Source organism: Eptesicus fuscus, chromosome 14 (assembly GCF_027574615.1).
Source record: "Eptesicus fuscus isolate TK198812 chromosome 14, DD_ASM_mEF_20220401, whole genome shotgun sequence".
In the NCBI taxonomy this organism is placed as follows: Eukaryota; Metazoa; Chordata; class Mammalia; order Chiroptera; family Vespertilionidae; genus Eptesicus; species Eptesicus fuscus.
Genome location: NC_072486.1, coordinates 44,916,686 through 44,937,411, shown reverse-complemented (window position 1 = coordinate 44,937,411; position 20,726 = coordinate 44,916,686). Strand labels below are relative to the sequence as shown.

The following is a 20,726-nucleotide window of genomic DNA, read 5'->3' as shown; positions in this document are numbered from 1 at the left end:
AGATAGATAGCTATCCTACATAATAAAAGGCTAATATGCAAATCGACCGAACGGCAGAATGACCGGTTGCTATGATGTGCACTGACCACCAGGGAGCAGACACTCAATGCAGGAGCTTCCCCCTGATAGTTATTGCGCTCCCACAGGGGAAGCACTGCTCAGCCAGAAGCCCTGAGTCGGGCTCACGGCTGGCAAGCGAAGTGGCAGTGGTGGGAGCCTCTTCCGCCTCTGGCAGTGCTAAAGATGTCCAACTGATGGCTTAGGCTTGCTCCCCTAAGCCATCAGTCGGACATCCCCCAAGGGCTCCCGGACTGCGAGAGGGCACAGGCCAGGCTGAGGGAGACCCATGAGTGCATGAATTTCATGCACTGGGTCTCTAGTTAGAAATAAAATATGAGGTAGTGTTATTTTCTACTAAAAATAAAAATTAAGGGTATTACAGATGTTATTTAATAAAAAAGTAAGTCAACAGCTTTCAGGAAGGCCAAAGATTCATTAAAGCTTTGAAAGACTTAACCATAAAAATGACACAGGATGTATTTTACTTAGTTCAAAGGCCCAAAACTGAACCTTTTCATAGCGTCTGTTAACACAGCAGAGCAACTAAGGGACACACAGAAGTGTTTCATTCTTTATAGAGTACAGTCACAACCGCACAGAACAGAGCAAGTAGAATATTCACAAGTTCCAAAGTCACTGCCAACACTGAGAAACAAATGTCTCCTGAAAAGGAATAGAATACTAGTTATTAAGATCCACTTGTGGTTTAAAAATAAAAATACTAAACACTATTCATAGCCTTTATTAAGAGTGCTATGCAGAGTTAAATGTATTCCTGAGTCCTGTGAGCTATTTTAAATTTATTTTTTTAAGTTAGCTGGAGCAAGGCCATACTGGCCAACTAGGATGGCATGCTTTGCTTTTGCTAGAATTAACTCAAATCAATACAATACTACCAAGTTATATCATCCTATCAGGATTTGACTGGCAGTTAAATAGAACTTTATGAAATCAAAATTGTGGAAGTTAATTCATATAATTACAGTTTGGAGGAGAAAATCCTCTCCAAAGTATGCGATTCATGAATTTAAAAAAAAATGATATAAACTGATAATAAAAAATTCAGGAGCTGTAATTTATGATTCTTGAGGGGTGAGAGTCTCCTAAAATAGACTGAGCACCGGGGTGTGCTGAGTGCTATGATAGCAGTTTCTATGCCTGCTCTACTTGTTATTTCTCACTATGAGGTAGGTCTTGGAATGTGTGTCATATGTAGGAGAACCTGAGGCTCAGAGCTCTCAGAGGACTTGCTCAAGGCCCCAGAGTTAGTCAAAGGAAGGCTCTCATCTCCAGTTCAGGCTTTTGACAGTAAATGATCACAACAGAGGTCTCCTAGGTTAGTTCAGACAAAGTCCTCATGTCCGGCTACCACTGCTCCCCTGTTTTTATTTTGACCTGACATTAAGGGTCTTCCCTCTTTTCTCTTTGGCCAGTTCTGCCAAACTTGGGAAGCTTTGCCCCTCCCTCACTGAGTGCTGAAACCCCAATAGGCCCTAGAAATAAAATAAAAAAGATACAGTCTCTTATGATATGACCTTGTAGGTTCATCAGTCGTAACAAATGTGCCCCTCAGGTAGGGAATGTTGAGAAGGGACAGGGGGATATGGGAGCTCTCTGTACTTTCCTCTGAATTTTGCTGTGAACCTAAAACTGCTCCAAAATAAATTAACTCTTAGTAAGAAAAAAGACATAGCCTCTACCATAAGAAATTTACTCTCTTGCCAGGATTAAATGAAGCTTTTTAATAAACGCTTGAATCAATTCAAAAAGTATTTGTTTAGCACCTCTGTTTAGAAGGCCATGAACTAGGGCATTTAATTTTACAACATTATAATATAGTAAAGTCTGAAAATAAGCAAGTATTCAATTACATATTAGAAACATAATTTAGAAAAAAATATGATCATTCAAAACTAAAAATAATTTCACTAAAGGGAATTGTCACAGCGGTTTATAAGGTAAATTTATCCTAATGCTGTGAAGTTTTATTTATAACAACTGAGTGTAACCAATATGTCAGAAATGCCTTTACTATACTATATTGACATACACCTGCTTAACATGTGTAGCACTTTTCAAAAGGCAATTTAAAAGGTGTCATCTTCCAAGATAAATTTTCTCCTCACGTGACTGTTTTCTTCCCTATGAAATTACACTTAGCTTGCTATTTCTCTTAAGAACTATCTTTTTTTCTTCATTTACCTAATTCTACTTGCCCTTCAAGACCCAGGTAGCACCAGCTGCAGGAAGCCTTCTCTGACTTCCCCAGTTTGAGGTGTTTGCCCCTTCTTTGGGCTCCAGCACCCTGTGCCTAGGTTGACTGAACACACTACTTAAATCATTGTCTTACTTGTTTATTTCCTAACTAGGGGCCCGGTGCACAAATTTGTGCACCAGTGGGGTCCCTCAACCTGGCCTGCAGGATCGGGCTGAAACCAGCTCTCCAACATCCCAAGAGGAGTCCCAGATTGTGAGAGGGCACAGGCCAGGCTGAAGGACCCCACCAGTGCACGATCAGGGCCAGGGAGGGATGCAGGAGGTTGGCCCGCCGGGGAGGGCCCACAAGAGGGCTCCAGGGCATATCCAACCCATCTCGCTCAGTCCACAATCAGCTGGACCCCAGCAGCAAGCTTACCTACTAGTCGGAGCATCAGCCCCTTGGTGGTCAGTGCACGTCATAGTGACTGGTTGACTGGTCGACTATCTGCCCCCTAGTGGTCAGTGCACATCATAGCGAGCAGTTGAGCAGTCTTAGCATATCATTAGCATATTACACTTTGATTGGTTGAACTGATGACCGGACGACCGGACACTTAGCATATTAGGCTTTTATTATCTAGGATTATAACATGAGCTCCTCTAAATCCCAGACCTTATATTTCATCTCTGTATTTGCAGGAGCAGGCAGGGCCCATACTCAGTGGCCAATAATGTTGTAAAGAGAGAAAGGGGGAGAAATAAAGTGAATTATATTTCTATTTTCTCCATCATTTCTCTTTTCCTTCATCCTCATTTCATGTCTTCCTATTATTTCTCCCCAAGTACTAATACATCATCTTTACTTCTCTTTAGTTTCATGATTTTCACCTCTCTCCTGAGGTCCTAACTATTGCAAATCATGCTGGTCCAATGTGTGAGTGGCTGAGGTTCAGAAGTGTGCTGCTACTTAGCACTGCAAGGAAGGGGTTAGATTTAACAGGCTCTGGATTAACCTTTTTTATATCCCTTCTGAGTTTTAGCTGGGAACTTTCACACATGTTAGCTTTGCCTACTTTTCAAGATCAGCAGCTGGGTCAACAGACTTTCTGCAGCACCCTGGCTAGAATGGCAAGCTCAGGAGGAGAGTCTTCCATCTTTACATTTTAAAAAATAAAATAAAAGTTGCTCGCCACACTGATGGGAATAGTAATACCTGAGAGCACTTGCGGGGGATTGGGCCTGCGCTGGCTGTGAAAGGAAAACTCACTGATGACAAAAACATGCAGCTGCCGTCCTCTGAAGGAGGCTAACCACTCCCAGAGAGTAGCATCAAACTGCATTTAGCAAGAATAACAGAAAAGGCACGTAAGTGACTGACATTTCTGATAAGCATTTTACAAGAGTCTATGGATTTCATAGAAGAACACAAAGTGCATCATCTGATTCTACAAAACTAAATGATGGCTTACTGTGGACAGTGAAGTTATCTTGGAAAATTACTCAAGAAATTAATCAAAACTTAATCAGAAAAAAATACTTTGTAAGAAAGATTTTGAAACAGGAGAAGAAACATTTAGGCATATTTAGGAGAGGAGACCTTGTAAAAATCCATAGATGCTTCTGTTTTTACTTTTGGATACCAAATTGGGTAAAAAAGGGTAAGAGTTATCCTTTTTTTTTAAATAAACACTGTGTCCATCATTCCTAGAATGTGTTTTCAAAGCTGTCTGCAGTGCAAATCCACTCTCACAACTCCTTCTACAGTTATACATATTTTAACAACTTTTTAAAATAAAAATGTAGGCCAGGGAAATTGTCTATGAGCATTAAAGGAAAGTATTATAATGTAATGTTTAATAGCAGACAACAGGCAAAAACATGGTATACTCATGTGGTAATGTAGCTATTGTTACCAAAACAATGCTTTTATTATAGAAATGATGGGAACACCACACTAAACAAAATTACAGCATGTATATTAACATGCTAAAAAAAAAGCAAAAAGATAATAAATTATTAACAGGCACAGTCTGTAAATGCAATACTTTTGTAAAGTAAATTTTTTTTAATGTTATCGAAAAAATAAAAAGTAGTAGAAAGCTAACTACTTAGACATATCACAACAAATGTTTTTATGGAAGAGTTCTTTTTTCATTTTATTACGTTTATTGGGGTTATATTGGTTAATGAAACCATATAGGTTTCAAGTGTACAACCTAATAAAATACCATCTGCACACTGCACTGGGCATTCACCACCTAAAGTCAAGTCTCTTTCCATGCCCGATTATCCCCCTTGTGCCCACTTCCATCTCCCCCTGCCCCCATTCCCTCAGACCATACTGTTATGTATGTCTATGTGTCATATATATTCCTTAATCCCTTCACCTTTTTTAACCCTGCCCCACAAGCCCCCTCCCCTCCTACAGCTATCAGTCTGTTTGATGTGTCTATGCTTCTGTTTCCCATTTGTTTGTTAAATTATTTTGTTGATTAGATGCCACATATACGTGAGATCATATGCTATTTGTCTTTCTCTGATTGGCTTATTTCACTTGGCATAATTTCAGGGTCCACCCACGCTGTCATAAAAGGTAAGGTTTCCTTCTTTTTTTATAGCCAAGTAGTATTCCATTCAATAAATGTACTATAACTCTTTAATCCACTTATCTAATGATGGGCACCTGGGATGTTTCCAGATCTTGGCTATTGTAAATACTGCTGCAATGAACATAGGGGTACATATATTTGTTTGAATTAGTGTTTCAAGTTGCTTTGGATATATTCCCAGAAGTGAAATTGCTGGGTCATAAGAAGTGAAATTGCTGCGCTATCAGAGACCCTGACAGGAGGCTCCAAAGGCGTCACGCCAATGGTTCCAGCTCTAAGCTGCATCCCTTTCCCCTGTGGAACTGAGCTCCACAGGACAGGGCCAGCAGGATATGGGGAAGCAGATCATGGCAGCTCTCCATTGGGGGTGGTGCAGGCTTGCTGGAGCAAGCTGCACACCTCTCTTAGCTCCACAGCCAGGCCAGAGTCTTCTGATGGGGGTGGCACCTGCCAAACCCACAGGAGAGGGGGAAAGATTAGCCTCCTTTCCAAAGCCACACAATCCAATGACTGTCTTAGAGTCTGCCTATGGCTTCTCCAGAAGCCACCAGTCCTTTCTGCTGGACTTGATCTTGGCAGGGTGGTGTCCCCAGCATTTGGAGGACTGGGTTGGTGTAGTCCCCCAGCTAGTGCTGGAAGAATAGGAGTGCCCGACCCTGGGAGATGGCACCTGAGGTGGTGTGGGATGTTAACTCAGGATTAAGACCTCAGTAGCTCAAGGTCTCTCTCCAGAGCCACACCTCCCAGATCTTCTCTTTATGGCTTCTGTACACCCATGAGTCACCTTCCCTCTACCAAAGTCCCAGGTGAGTGCCCAAGAACCAGCCCCAGTGTGCTGGCCCTTTAGGAGAGCACTTGGGATTCTAGTGGACTCCCTCCTCTTCCCAGTGGACAGAGGCCCACTGATTTTGCTGCCAGGCACTATGAAGGTCCTCTTTTCGGCTCTAATGCTCTGGTTTTGGGGTCCCAGCATGGGGTTGAGACCCCCTGGTCCTCAAGGGGACTTTTACAGCCAACATATCCTTCTTACTTAGCTGCCACACCTCAGCTGCCACACCAGCCCTCTCTACGTCTCTGCCCTTCTTACCAGTCTCTGTGTAGCTTCTTCTATAAACCCTTGAATATAATGCTCCTGTTCAGCTGTCCTTCAGTTAGCCATTCATGTTAATTGCTCTATAATTTAGCTGTAAATCCAGTTTGGTGCCTGGAGAAGCTGTGTGTAGCTTTCACCTGCCCTATAACCATCTTGGGTCCTCTATAGAAGAGTTCTTTAAAAAAAATTTTAAGTCTTCTAGAAAGTCTGCAGTGTTACTCTCAGGAAAGTCCAATAGGGCAGGGTTTGTGTCTTTGTTTTTTTAAAAACAGTATTCCTAGTGCTCAAAACAGTCACTGGTATATAGGAGGTTCAATAAATGTTTGTTAATAAATGAGTGAGAGAATGAATGAATTGGAAGCATATACTAATGAAACTCTCAAGTCCCTCTCATGTATCTTCATTTGAAAAGGGAGGTTTTGCTGCGTCTAAGTTGCTGGAAGACTTTGAACTCTAACAGGTATAGTATTCCCTTCAAGCCATCTCTTTAGGGTGGGAGAAATGGGTGAAGGCGTCAAAATGTAAACTTCCAGTTGTAGGATGAAAAGTTCTGAGGATTTAACATACAGCATAGTGACTACAGTTAACCATACTCGATTGTATATTTGAAAGTTACTAGGAGAGTAGACCTAAAAATTATCATAAAAAGAAAGAAATATATATATATATATATATAACTACTTACGGGGATGGATGTTAACTAAGTTCATTGTGGTGCTCATTTTGCAATATACATACATATATAATCATTATATTATATACCTTAAATTAATAACTGTTACATGTCAATTATATTTTCAATAGAAGTGGGGAAAAATATGCCTATTCTGGTTAATTAGAAAATAGAAGTTGCTGATAAGCAAACTGATTTTTAGATCAAAAACAATTCCTTAATTTCACGAGTTTAAGAAACCATTTTATCATAAAGTCATAACTTTTGCAACATGATTTGCCTACCACCTCTCTCTGGACCCACCTACTCCCATTCTTACCCTTGATCACTGAGCCCCAGGTACACTGTCCTCTTGGCTACTCTAAACTCCCCACCATGCACCTACAGCCCGGAAAGCTTCTCCAGGATATCTGCTGCTCTCCTTATCTCGTTTCCTTCAGGACTCTGCACTAATGTCACTTTATCAGAGAGTGACAGCCTAAATAGAATAGCCAGCCTCAGGCCCAACTTTTGGCACTCCTCATCTCCCTTCCCTGCATTTATTTTTACCAACTTATTTTGATCTTTTACTTCTCTATCCTTGGTGCTTACCAAATGTTTATTGGAACTGGAGAGCATTATGCTAAGTGAAATAAGCCAGTCAGAGAAAGATAAATATCACATGATCTCACTCATTTGTGGAATATAATGAACAAAAGCAGATCCAGAGACAGAGAAGTATCGATCAGACCATCAAATCTCAGAGGGAAGGTAGGGGAGGGTGGGGGTGAGGGGGAGAGATCAAACAAAGGACTTGTATGCATGCATATAAGCCTAACCAATGGACACAGACACCAGGGGGGTGAGGGCATGAGTGGGGGGTGGGGGGGGGCCATGCGGGGATAAGGACACATATGTAATTCCTTAATCCATAAAGAGAGAAAAAATGTTTATTGAGTGAATAAACAAACAAGGACACAATAACATTTTATATACCACTTCAGGGAGACAATATGATATGTGATAAAGGTACTGCCTTTTGAATACCTTTTCTAACTATCTATTCACTATGGGGTCTAACTTTGAGACTAACCTCCCTAAACTTTAGGATTTTCATCTGTAAAGAAAAACTAATATTATTTTGGTAAGCCCTTGGCCTCAAATAAATGCTGATTCCTCTCCTTCCTTTCACGCTGCTTCCTTTTCGTGGTTGGGAGCTAATGTGTCTGTGATCTGAGACTGTTGTTAAATGAAAGGAACAATGTGTTGAGCAGACCTTTAACAATGTCTTTCCCAAAAACTCCTGTGGATTCTGTTTGTGTTTGGTAACCGGATACAAGGAACAAAAGGACACCTTCTTTTCTGACTGGGAACCCAAATAGAGACATTTGAGGATGATTTCATGAAGTTGTAGAATTAACCTTGAAGCGTGACTGTTTTAGAGTAATGGTAAATCTGGGAAGCATTTCAGAGAGAGAACAAAAGAAGCCAAATGGGAGTGTGGCTGGAGCAGGCGCCATATATTGAGAAAAAGAGAGAAAGGAAAGGTCATGTAAGATTATGAAAGATCATGATGTCTGACTAATATTTGTTCAGAAAAACAAATGACAAGGTTATAAAGGGAATTAATCATACCCTAATCTCCCTGGCCATCACTGTTTGATTCAGCACGTAGGAAAAGAGACATGAGCTGGAAAAGACTGAAGAACTACATTATCACAAGAGAGCACCGAAAAATGTCAACATGCCAGAACAAGAGCACATGAAACCTGGCCTCCAAACAACAAGGCAACAAGGGCGCTCTCTCTCCTCTCTCTCTCTCTCTCTCTCTCTCTCTCTCTCTCTCTCTCTCTCTCTCTGTGTCTGTGTGTGTGTGTGTGTGTGTGTGTGTGTGTGTGTGTGTGTGTGTGATCTGAGTAGGACCTCTCTTAAGACTACTCCCTAGTCTCTTCTTTGTTTTATTTTTGTTTAGTTTTTTTTTCTTTATTGATTAAGATATTACATATGTGTCCTTATCCCCCGATTGGCCCCCACCCCCCACTCATGCCCTCACCTCCCTGGTGTCTGTGTCCATTGGTTAGGCTTATATGCATGCATACAAGTCCTTTGTTTGATCTCTTCCCCTTACCCTCACCCTCCCCTACCTTCCCTCTGAGGTTTGACGGTCTGATTGATGCTTCTTATTAAGTACAAATAAAGACATAAGAACTTGATGGGTTCCAAAATGCTAAAATTCCCCTTCTGTATATACAAGTAGGAAAAATATGATAATATTTAATTCATCCTAAAGAGAAAAATAGAAATTAATCTGTTACAGGTGCTGCTAAAAATATTCTCACAGCAGAATTCTATTACAGAATTTAGCAAGGAATACAAGTTTTAGGACTTAGGAAACCAATAACTTAACTTAGAGGTTCTTGAAGTTATAAAAGTGCTGGCAACTAAGTAGCAAGATGACACTTGTATCTGCCTGGGTTTTGTATTTTTCTTGGGTCTACTCTTCTCACAGAATGGATATGATTTATTTAGACTATCAAAGAGCTTTTATAAGGTTCTCAAAAGAGCCTATTATTGAAACTTGGTAACCATGGTGTGAAAGAAAAAAGTCCTATCAATGAATTAAATGAATTAAAAACTGCTTGAGAGGCAAAGAAGCCAAAACAGAAATAACTTGCCAGTTCTCATGTGGAGAAAGGTTAATGATTGAGGGCTCTTAGGCTTTGCAGTAGAATCAGAGTTATATTTAACTAATGACTAAGAAAGGGGAGCCCAATTCTCATTCCCCCATTCTCTGCATATCAGTCCCACACACAGAGCCCCCATTGACTGCAAAACCTTTGGCACATGGAGGAGATACAGGCAGTGTGGGGAAGTGCTTAAAATCCAGGAGAGAGCAAATAGGTAATGAATGTTGACTCATGTAGAAAGCCCCAGATATAAAGGAGACAGATATAAATATTATATTAGTGAAATTTCAATTTCTAAAACTTTGATATATACTACATAGAAATACAAGTGCCTTTTCAAAACACAAGATATGGTATTTGAACAACAGTACATAGTTTATTGGCAAAATGAGAGCCAATGCTCCATACATGAAGAATAGCTCAAGTGGGCATCTAATTCTGTAAAAACCATAAAGTCGATTTTATGTATTTAGAAATGTAGAAATAAACAAGTAAAACTGATTTTTAAAAAATTAAGAATTACTACAGTCTTCTGAGGCAAACTTGACAAATTGGTACAGGTTTTAACAGAAGCATAACCTGATATGAATGGAATAATTGGGAAATCATATACTCTAATTAACATTAATGCTTTGTGACCATAGCTCAATATGGCATTTTCAAAACATCATGACAAACTTCACAGAAGGGGGTCAGAAAAGCCAACAAACTCCTGACTTAACCTCTATCTGTCTCAGTTTCCTTGTCTGTAAGAAGGGGAATAATAAAGCTGACTTCACAGGATGATTGTAACGGTTAAGAGAGATCAGGTATGTAGAGTGTTTAAGACAGTAAAGGTAAAAGCTAATGTTAAATTATTATTGTTGTTGTTATTAGTATTCATGATGTGCTAAACCCCAAAGAACATGCCACAGACAATCAATACATTGTGACTTTCTTGTTTATGGCACTGCTAAGACTCAGTACTTAAGAAGACAATTAAAATGCTTTTAAATGCATTCAAATAAAGAAAACACTTAGTTTTAAAATACCTTCCCATTAACCAATTTTGTGAGATGGATAAAAAATATTCAACTTAATCTAAATAAGCCTAGAAGAACACCACAAAACACCAGATAAATGCTAATGACATAATTCTTGAATGTACATATAGTAGATCAAAGCTTACCGTGCAGATAATATTTTAATAAGCTCTTTTCTATTCTGTACCCGAAGGTGATTAGTTTTATACTTGCAGTCATCAATCAGTTCAGGCAAATTCAAGATCTAAAAGATAAAAGTAATTTTAATGTATAACTCACAAGTTTTTCTCATACCTGCCTGTGGGTACTGGTGTTCAAGGCCTACCACTCCCTCCCCAAGACCATTCCTTGCTGGTCTTTATCCTTTTCTCAAAAAGAGATATAGAGCAACAAAGGAAACTAGAAGGAAGAATCATGCCATTAGGATGCGTGATGCTGTGACTGTGTGTACTTACAGAAATCCTCTAACCAACATATATCTTGTGGATACATTTACTTATTTGTTCCACATGTAAATAAATATTATCTGTCCTGCTAGTCCTACCCATGATGTTGTACAAGATGCTAAAATAAAGGCAAAACACACACACATTTGACCTAAATGCTCACCATTAAAATAATGTCAAATTCAAAGATATTCTTCTAATACAAGTACCACTATTTTTCTTTAATATCTCTCCCTGAAGATATAACCAATAAAAATGCTTTATATACTTCCTCTTTTGCTCCTCCTCCATAAATGAAAAATATATCTGCCGAGTTCCATTCACTATCCTGCAATCTTAACAAGATCATAATCGAAGTATCTAGTGGGTTTGGAATGGATGTTTTAAAAACAACATGTGGAGGCAGAGTTTGGCAGTTGAGTTGGAAAGTCAGGAGCATTTATAGACGAGGGTCAGGGCCTGTAGCCTACAGAGAGCTTCACTCCATCTATTAAAGCATTTGCTTTCAATATAAACATTTAATGGTTTCATTTGTTTCCCACAGTATAAATAAAATCAATCCATTAATCATCTTACAAAAGAGAGAGAAGTAACTCAAACTATTTTTAAAAAATTCAAGAGTAAGGAAGACACACAAGCTCATGACACCAGCATTACCCTAATTCCAAAACCAGGTAAAGACACTACAAAGAAAATAAATTACAGGCCAATATCCCTCGTGAATATTGATGCAAAAATCCTCAACAAAATATTAACAAACCGACTTCAGCAATATATTAAAAATATCATATACCATGATCAAACGGGACCTATTCCTGGGATGCAAAGTTGGTACACTATCAACAAATCAATTAATATGTTATAGCACATTAAATTAATGAAAGATACAAATCATATGATTACATTCATAGATGCAGAAAAGCATTTTACAAAATCCAACACCCATTTATGATATTAACTCCCAGGAACATACCACAACATAAAACTCATAAATGATAAATCCACAGCCAACATCATAGTCAACTGGAAAAAACAAAAATCATTTCCCTCAAGATCAGGAACAAGACAGAAATGTCCACTTTCACCATTCTATTCCACATAATACTGGAACTCCTAGCCATAGCAATCAGACAAGAAGAAAAAATAAAAGGCATCCAAATTGGAAAGAAACAAGTAAAACTGTCATTATTTGCAGATACTATATAGAGAAAATGCTAAAGATACCACCAAAAAACCTACTAGAACTGATAAATTAATTCAGTAAAGTAGCAGGATACAAAATAAATATCAACCTGATATCATACCATACTACAAGGTTACAGTAATCAAAACAGCATGGTACTGGCATAAAAACAGATATATATATCAATGGAGCAGAATAGAAAGCCCCATAAATAAAACCACACCTATATGATCAACTACTTATTTTAAAGGAGGCAAGAACAGACAATGGGATAAAGATAGTCTAGTCAATAAATAGTGTTTGAAAAATTGGACAGATACATGCAAAAAAATTAAAACTACATTTACAAAAATAAACTCAAAATGGATTAAAGACTTCACTGTAAAACTTGAAACCTAAAAAACATAGGCAGTAAAATCTTGGACATTTCTCTTAGCAATATTTTCTCTGATATATATGCTTCAGCAAGGGGGAAAAAGGAAAAATAAACAAAGGGGAATACATCAAACTAAAAAGTTTTCACACAGCAAAGGAAAAAATCAACAAAACGAAAAGACAATCTAATGAGTAAGAGATGGTATTCACCAGTGATACATCTGATAAAGTGTATCATAAAGAACTCAGACAAATAACCCAATTAAAAGGTGGGAAGACCCCAGCCAGTGTGGCTCAGTGATTGACAGTCAACCTGTGAGCCAGGAAGGTAAGGTTCCATTCCAGGTCAGGGCACATGCCTGTGTTGTGGGCTCGATTACCCAGAAGGCGGGGGGGGGGGTAGGAGGGGGGGGGGGGGGGGAGGCAGCTGATCAATGATTCTCTCTCATCATTGATGTTTCTATCTCTCTCCCTCTCCCTTCCTTTCTGAAATCAATTTTTTAAAAAAAGTGGGGGGGGGGGGGGGGAAGTCCGCAGAAGACCTGAATAGATACTTCTTTAAAACGACATACAGATGGCCAATAGACATATGAAAAGTTGCTGAACATCACTAATCCTCAGAGAAATGCAAAACAAAACTGCAATGAGATACCACCTCACACTTGTCAGATGGCTACCATCAATAAATTAACAAGCAACAAGTGTTGGGGAGGATGCAGGGAAAAGGAAACCTTAGTGCACTGTTGGTGAAAATGCAGATTGATGCAACCACCATGGAAAAAAGTTTGGATCATACAGAACAATGGAACAGAGAGCATTTTTTAGGTGTAATAAGTGGACAGAGAAAGCAAATATGTTATGATTTCTTTTTTAAGATGAATAAAAAATAAAAAACAAATAAACAAAATGAAATAGAGGCAAACTCCTAGATAGAACTGATGGTTGTTAGCAGTAAGGTGATTGGAGGGTGGGGGGCAATAAAGGGGAAAGTACAAATGTCCAGTTATAAACTAAACAATTCATGGAGATGTAATATATAGCATAGGGAATGTAATCAATAATATTGTAATAACTATGTACAGTGACAGGTGATTACTAGACTTATTGGTGATCACTTTGTAAGATATATAAGTATTGAATCACTATGTTGTACACCTAAAACTAAAAATATTGCATGTCACCTATAATTAAAAATACATATTAAAAGAACTAAATGGAAAAGTAGAAATGTTCAGCAAAGAAATAGAAGGTATGAAGAACCAAATGGAAATTTTAGAACTAAAAAATACAGCTAAATAAAAAAGAAACACTTCACTAAGTGAACTCAATAGCACAATGGAGATGACAGAGTAAAAAGTCAAAAAATTGAAAATAGATAACTAGAAATTATTCAATCTGAACCACAGAAAGAGGAAAAATAGTCCCCTCCCAAAAAAAAAATGAAAGAACACATCTTCAAGGACCAGTTTGACAATAGCAAAAGTCTAATATTTAGGTTATTATATTCCCAGAATGAGAGGAGAAAGAGTATATGCTGAAAACTTCCCAAATTTGGTAAAAATTAAAAACCTACTGATTTAATAATTTCATAGAACCTCAAATAGGATAAACCTCAATACACCCATGCCCAAATACATCATAATCTTACTGGTGAAAACTAATGACAAAGATAAAAATTTTGAAACTACCCCAAGAAAAATTATGTATTACCTATAGCAGAACATCAACTCAATTGACTGCAGATTTTTTGTTAGAGACTACATAACTCAGAACGAAGTGGCACAATGTGTTTAAAGGACTGAAAGGAAAGAACTGTCAACCCAGAATTCTATATCCAATAGAAATATCCTTTTAAAATGAAGATTAAGTGAACACATTCTTCCTCCCTCTTTGCCATTCTTTTTTTAACAAACAAATGCTTTATTATTTCTTTTAGGGAAAACAGTACCTAGTTGGAGTACATGACATTTGTTTAGTGCTTAATAGATAAAGCACTTTAATTTACATTGTTTCATTTTTTTCCTAAGCAGCACTCTTTAAAGCACCTAAAGAATAATTAGAATGAGTATGATCATAACACATGAAGCAGTTTCTCTAGAAACATTACTTTTGCTCACTATTTAACACTTCCAAAGAGAAAAGAGGTCCAATAAGTCAAATAAGGACACATGAGGCAATCCAGTTACCCGTGAGTGCAGTCACAGAGTAGTGTTATATGTAGCTAAAGTATATTCTGAGTGAGGCCAGATTTATAAATTTAAGCTGGGATTTAATGAAGGCACTTGCTTTTTTTAAAATTTATCTTTATTGTTTAAAGTTATACAGATGTACCCATTTTTCCCCCATTGAACCCTTCTAGCCTGCCCCCACCCTCTGCCCCAGGCCTTCATCATGACATAAGGTATTCACTCTAAGGGAGGGAGGTAAGATTTGTATTCCTTCACAAGCCTTGAGGCCAATTCTTGGATCAGGTGTGGTGACAGGTTTTTAGAAAGAGCACTCTGTGTGCTGTAGCTTTGTGAAATGTGGGAGAGTAATGTGGTCTTTATTATTACTAAAGGAAATGAAAAAGTGAAACATTTAAAAGAGAGATTTTACCATTGAGATGCTCTCTACCCCAGAAAATCTTTTTCACTTCTCTCTCCATTTTATTTACTTACTTACTTACTTACTTATTTTTCAGTTACAGTTTACATTCAATATTATTCTGTCTCAGAAGTTCAACATAATGGTTAGAAAATTACATACTTTACAGAGTGGTCCCCCAAGTTTCAAGTACCCACCTGGCCACATACATAGTTATTACAATATTATTGACTATACTAGAGGCCCAGTGCATGAAACTCGTGCACGGGGGGAGGGGGTCCCCTCAGCCCAGCCTGCACCCTCTTCAATCCAGGACACCTTGGGGGATGTCCAACTGCCGGTTTAGGCCCAATCCCCGGGATCAGACCTAAACTGGCAGTCAGACATACCTCTCACAATCCAGGACTGCTGGCTCCTAACTGCTCACCTGCCTGCTTGCCTGATTGCCCCTAACCGCCTCTGCCTGCCAGCCTGATCACCCCTAACCGCCTCTGCCTGCCAGCCTGATCATCCCTAACTGCCCCCCTGCCAGCCTGGTTGCCCCCAACTGCCCCCCCTGCCAGCCTGGTTTCCCCCAACTGCCCCCCTCTGCTGGCCTGGTCACCCCCACTGCCCCCCCCCCGCTGGCCTAGTTGCCCCAACTGCCCCCCCTCTGCTGACCTGGTCACCCCTCACTGTCCCCCCTGCCAGCCTGGTCACCCCCAACTGCCCCCCTGCCAGACTGATCACCCCCAACTGCACCCCCTGCTGACCTGGTTGCCCTCACTGCCCCCCTCTGCCAGCCTGGTCGCTCCTCACTGCCCCCCCTGCTGGTCTGGTCACCCCACGCAGCCTGTTGGTCAGTCATTTGGTCATCCCTCGCTAACCCCCCTGCCAGCCTGGTTGCCCCACACAGCCTGCTTGTCAGTCGTTTAGTCATCCCTCGCTAACCCCACTGCCAGCCTGGTCACCCCACGCAGCCTGCTGGTGAGTCGTTTGGTCGTCCCTCGCTAACACCCCTACGAGCCTTGTTACCCCATGCAACCTGCTGTTCAGTTGTTACTGTGAGGGCATTGTGACCAATTTGCATATTACCCTTTTATTAGTATAGATTCCTATGTAGTAATCTACATCTCCCTGACTTTTCTTTAACTACCAATTTGTACTTCCTAATCTCTCCCAGTCTCCCAACCCCTTCCCTTCTGACACTGTCAGTCTGCTCTCTGTATCCATGAGTCTATTTCTATTTTGCTTGTTTGTTTCATGTTGAGTGATATGAAATCTATATATTTTTTGGATATTTTTTTATGTTGAGTCATATGAAATCTATATATGTTTGGGATATCAACCCCTTATCAATTATATCATTTGCAAACAACTTCTGCCATGCAGTAGGTTGCCTTTTCATCTTGTTGATGCTGTCCTTCACTGTTCAAAAGTTCATTAGTTTGAAGTAGTCCCATTTGCATTTTGTTATTTTCTTGTCTTTGCCCAAGAAGCCATATCCAAAAAAAGATATTTCGAAGTCAAAGAGTATACTGCCTATATTTTCTGTTAAGAATTTTATGGTTTAGGTCTTACATGCAAGTATTTAATTCATTTCAAGTTTATTTTTGTACATGTGTAAAAAAAAAAGTGGCCTAGTTTCATGGTTTTTGGATGTGTCTGTGCAATTTTATCAACACATATTTTGAAGAGACTATCTTTTCCCCACTGTATATTTCTGCCTCCTTTGTCATTGATTAATTAACCATATACATGTTGGTTTATTTCAGGATTTTTATTATGTTCCATTGATCTATGTGTCTGGTTTTATTTCAGAACCCTACTGTTTTCATTACTATAGCTTTATAATATAGTTTTAAATCAGGGTACATGATACCTCCAACTTAGTTCCTTTTTCTCAAGATTGCTTTGGCTATTCAGGGTTTTTTGTGGTTTCATATACATGTCAGAATTCTTTGTTTCTAGTTTTGTGAAAACTGACATTGTCATTTGGATAGAGATTGCATTGAATCTGGTAATTGTTTGGGGTAGCATAGACATTTTAGCAATATTAATTTTTCTAATCCAATAGCATGGTATATTCCATTTACTTATGTCTTTTTGGATTTCTTTCTTCAATGTCTTATAGAGGTCTTTTACTACCTGGTTAAATTTATTTCTAGGTATTTCATTCTTTTTAATGCAATTGTAAATTAGATTTTTTTTTCTTAATTTCTCTTTCTTAAAATTCACATTTGTGTATTAAAATGAAACTGATTTTTAAACATTAATTTTTAAACTTAAAATAGACTGTTATAAACATAGCTTATTATATATGAATCTCATGGTAACAACAAACCAAAAACCTATAATAGATACACAAAAATAAAGACAAAAGAACTCAAACACATCACTAAAGAAAATTATCTTTTAAGATTCTTTATCTTTAAATTTTAGCATTTTAATTATGATGTGTCTTGGTGTGGACCTCTTTTGGTTCACCTTGTTTGGGACTCTCTGTGCTTCCTGGACTTGAATGTTTAGTCCGACTCCAGGTTAGGGGAGTTTTCAGACATTATCACTTCACATAGGTTCTTCTGTCCCTTTCTCTCTTCCACTTTTGGTATTCCTATGATGTAAATGTTTAAATGCTTCTTTGATATCATCCCTAAGGTCCCATAAACTATCTCTTTTCTTTTTTTTTTTCTTTTTTGCTCTTCTGATTGTGTGATTTCCACTACCTTGTTTTCCAGGTTACTGATTCAGTCTTATGCATCATCTAATCTACTATTTTTTACAATTTATCTTTTTTGTAAGATGTCCTCCCCCCATATACCCTTCTTCATCTCTCTCTTACCCTCTCCCCAGGCCTACTCACACTACTATCTGTTCATGGGTTATGCATATATACATATAAATTCATTGGTTAATCTCTTCCCGCCTCCTCTCCCTCTGAAATACATTGGTCTGTTGCACACTTTAATGTCTCTGGATCTATTTTGTTCATTAGTTTATTTTGTTCATTAGATTCCCCATATAAGTGAGATCATGTAGATGAATGGATTAAAAAACTGTGGTACACAATGGAATACTATGCAGCTGTAAAAAAGAATGCTCGCTCACCCTTTGAAATAGCATGGAGGGACCTAGACAGTATTATGCTTAGTGAAATAAGCTAGTCGGAGAAAGAAAAGTATCACATGATCTTACTTATATGTGGAATCTAATCTACTATTGATTCCCTCTAGTGTGTTTTTCATTCCAATTATTATATTCTTCAGTCCTTACTGTTCTTTTTTTAAATTTTATTTTATTGTTTAAAGTATTACATATAGTAGTACATATATCTCCTTTTTTTCCCCATTGACCTTCCCCCAGCCTCCCCTACCCCCTGTCACATGCCCTCATCCCATCCCACCCCCAGTGTCTTGTGTCCATTGGTTGTGCTTACATGCATGCATACAAGTCCTTCGGTTGATCTCTTTGCCCCCCTCCCCAACACTCCCCAGCCTTCCCACTGTAATTTGACAGTCTGTTCGATGCTTTACTGCCTCTGTATCTATCTTTTGGTTCATCAGGTTATAATGTTCTTTATTTTCCATAAATGAGTGAGATCATGTGGTATTTTTCTTTCATTGCCTGGCTTATTTCACTTAGCATAATGTTCTCCAGGTCCATCCATGCTGCTGCAAATGGTAGGAATTCCTTCTTTTTTTATAGCAGCGTAGTATTCCATTGTGTAGATCAGGGGTCCTCAAACTTTTTAAACAGGGGACCAGTTCACTGTCCCTCAGACCGTTGGAGGGCCAGACTATATTTTAAAAAAAACTATGAACAAATTCCTATGCATACTGCACATATCTTATTTTGAAGTAAAAAAAACAAAACGGCAAAAACACCCACATGTGGCCTGCGGGCCGTAGTTTGAGGACGCCTAGTGTAGATGTACCATAGTTTTCTAATCCACTCATCCGCTGATGGGCATTTAGGCTGTTTCCAAATCTTAGCTATGGTGAATTGTGCTGCTATGAACATAGGGGTGCATATATCCTTTCTGATTGGTGTTTCTAGTTTCTAGGGATATATTCCTAGAAGTGGGATTACTGGGTCAAATGGGAGTTCCATTTTTAGTTTTTTTGAGGAAACTCCATACTGTTCTTCACAGTTATTTTCTTTGCTGAAGTACTCACTAAGTTCATCTATTCTTTTCCTAAGTTTGTTGAGCATTTTTATAATCAATGTTTTGAACTCTTTACTTGGTAGATTGCTTATCTCCATTTGATTTAGTCCTTCTTCTGGGTTTTTGTCCTGTTCTTTCATTTGGAACATGTTTCTCTGTCTCCTCATTTAGGCTACATTTCTTTGAATTAGACAAAGCAGCAACCTCTGCTGGTAATGAAGAAGTGGCCTTACGTAGGAGCGTCCCCTTTGTAAACCATGTGTACCAGGTGTCTGGCAGGCCAGTTGGAGCTGGAGCTGGAGAAAGTGAGGGCTATAGGGAGTCCCAGAGGCAAGCCTCACCTGGGCTGCCTTGGAAGGCTGGCTGGGTCTTTAGTTGGAGCCCGCACAGGTCACAGGCAGTCCCGGCGGGCAAGCAGAGCCAAGGCCACTTTGGCAGGTCAGGTGGAGCTGTAGTTGGAGCAGGCTGAGGCTTCGGTAAGTCCAGGGGACAAACTGCACTGCACGCGGCTTGAGCTGTAGTTAAAGGGGGCTTGCACCATGGGGAGTCCAGGGGCCAGCCACAGAGCTGGTGTGGGCATGGGGTCTGGGGCACACAGGGATGGCCTTGGCCAGCTGCCTAGAACTTCTGGATTGTGTTTGTGCTCATGAAATCAAGGTGGAGTGGCAGCAAAACAAATGGTGCTCTTCTGTGTTTCTGACATCAGAGAGAGTTCCCACAGTTGCCCTCATGCTTGGCAAATGCTCTAGGGCTAGTAAATGAATTTACTTCCCATATATGTAGGTGCCCTTTAAACCGTTGTTGTTGTTTTTTTGCTGTGCCCAGGTTGGACAAGTCTGTGTGTGGGCCCTTCGGTGATCCCTTCCTGTGTCCCATCTCAGACACACTAAGTCAAAATCTTTGGGAATGGACATTTGCTATGCATGCTGAAGTTGGGAGCCAATGCATATTGCCTCCAATAAAAGAAACTTTAACTCCAAATAACTTTTAAAAGGATGTCAATATACTTCAAATAGGAATACCCATTAGAGTTGGCATCAATCAGCTTGAAATAACTTACATATGCTCACATTCCCTACTCTTCTGTATCATGTTAAGGGCCATAAAGTGGGATTTTTATAAAGCAAGGTTCACTTTATATGCAGGAAGATATTCTCAACTCCAAGCTTTGAACCTTATGTTCTTGCCCTCACTCTAATCCCTGACAATAAGAGATTCCCTAACAGGAACCTCCCCAAGAAATGTTAGTTAAGCAGTATATCAAATTTTATTTTGGGAAGAGACTAGGCCTTAGTGAATTCTACTCAGTTGTGGCAGGCAATATTGCTACATTTCTCCCCAGGAGGTAGGGAAGTGCAGTGGCCATATATGTCAAAGTGGCTCTTACCTGGCAAAAGAACAATCTTAATGGGCTCACTGTCAAAAACTGGGGATCTCATCTTCTATGAGGCCAGTTTGTTTCGTTTTGTTTTGTTTTTTTCAATTTTTTTATTAAGGTATTATATGTGTACATATCTTACTATTGCCACCCCCCACCCCACTCCCATATATGCCCTCACCTCCCAGAGTTTTGCATCCATTGGTTATGCTTATATGCATGCATACAAGTCCTTTGATTGATCTCTTATCTCCCCCACCTCTCCCTAACCTTCCCCCTGTAATTTGACTGT

General features: G+C 39.3%; 1 protein-coding gene across 1 annotated transcript in view; it reads right to left on the bottom strand.

The window, feature by feature from the left end:
* The window catches only part of SUGCT (succinyl-CoA:glutarate-CoA transferase), a 555,315-nt gene that overhangs the window by 345,203 nt on the left and 189,386 nt on the right, over window positions 1-20,726 (bottom strand). Inside the window, exon 11 of the mRNA XM_008150339.3 lies at window positions 10,469-10,566. Coding sequence (XP_008148561.1) covers window positions 10,469-10,566 — 98 coding nt within the window. The remainder of the gene's footprint in view (window positions 1-10,468; window positions 10,567-20,726) is intronic.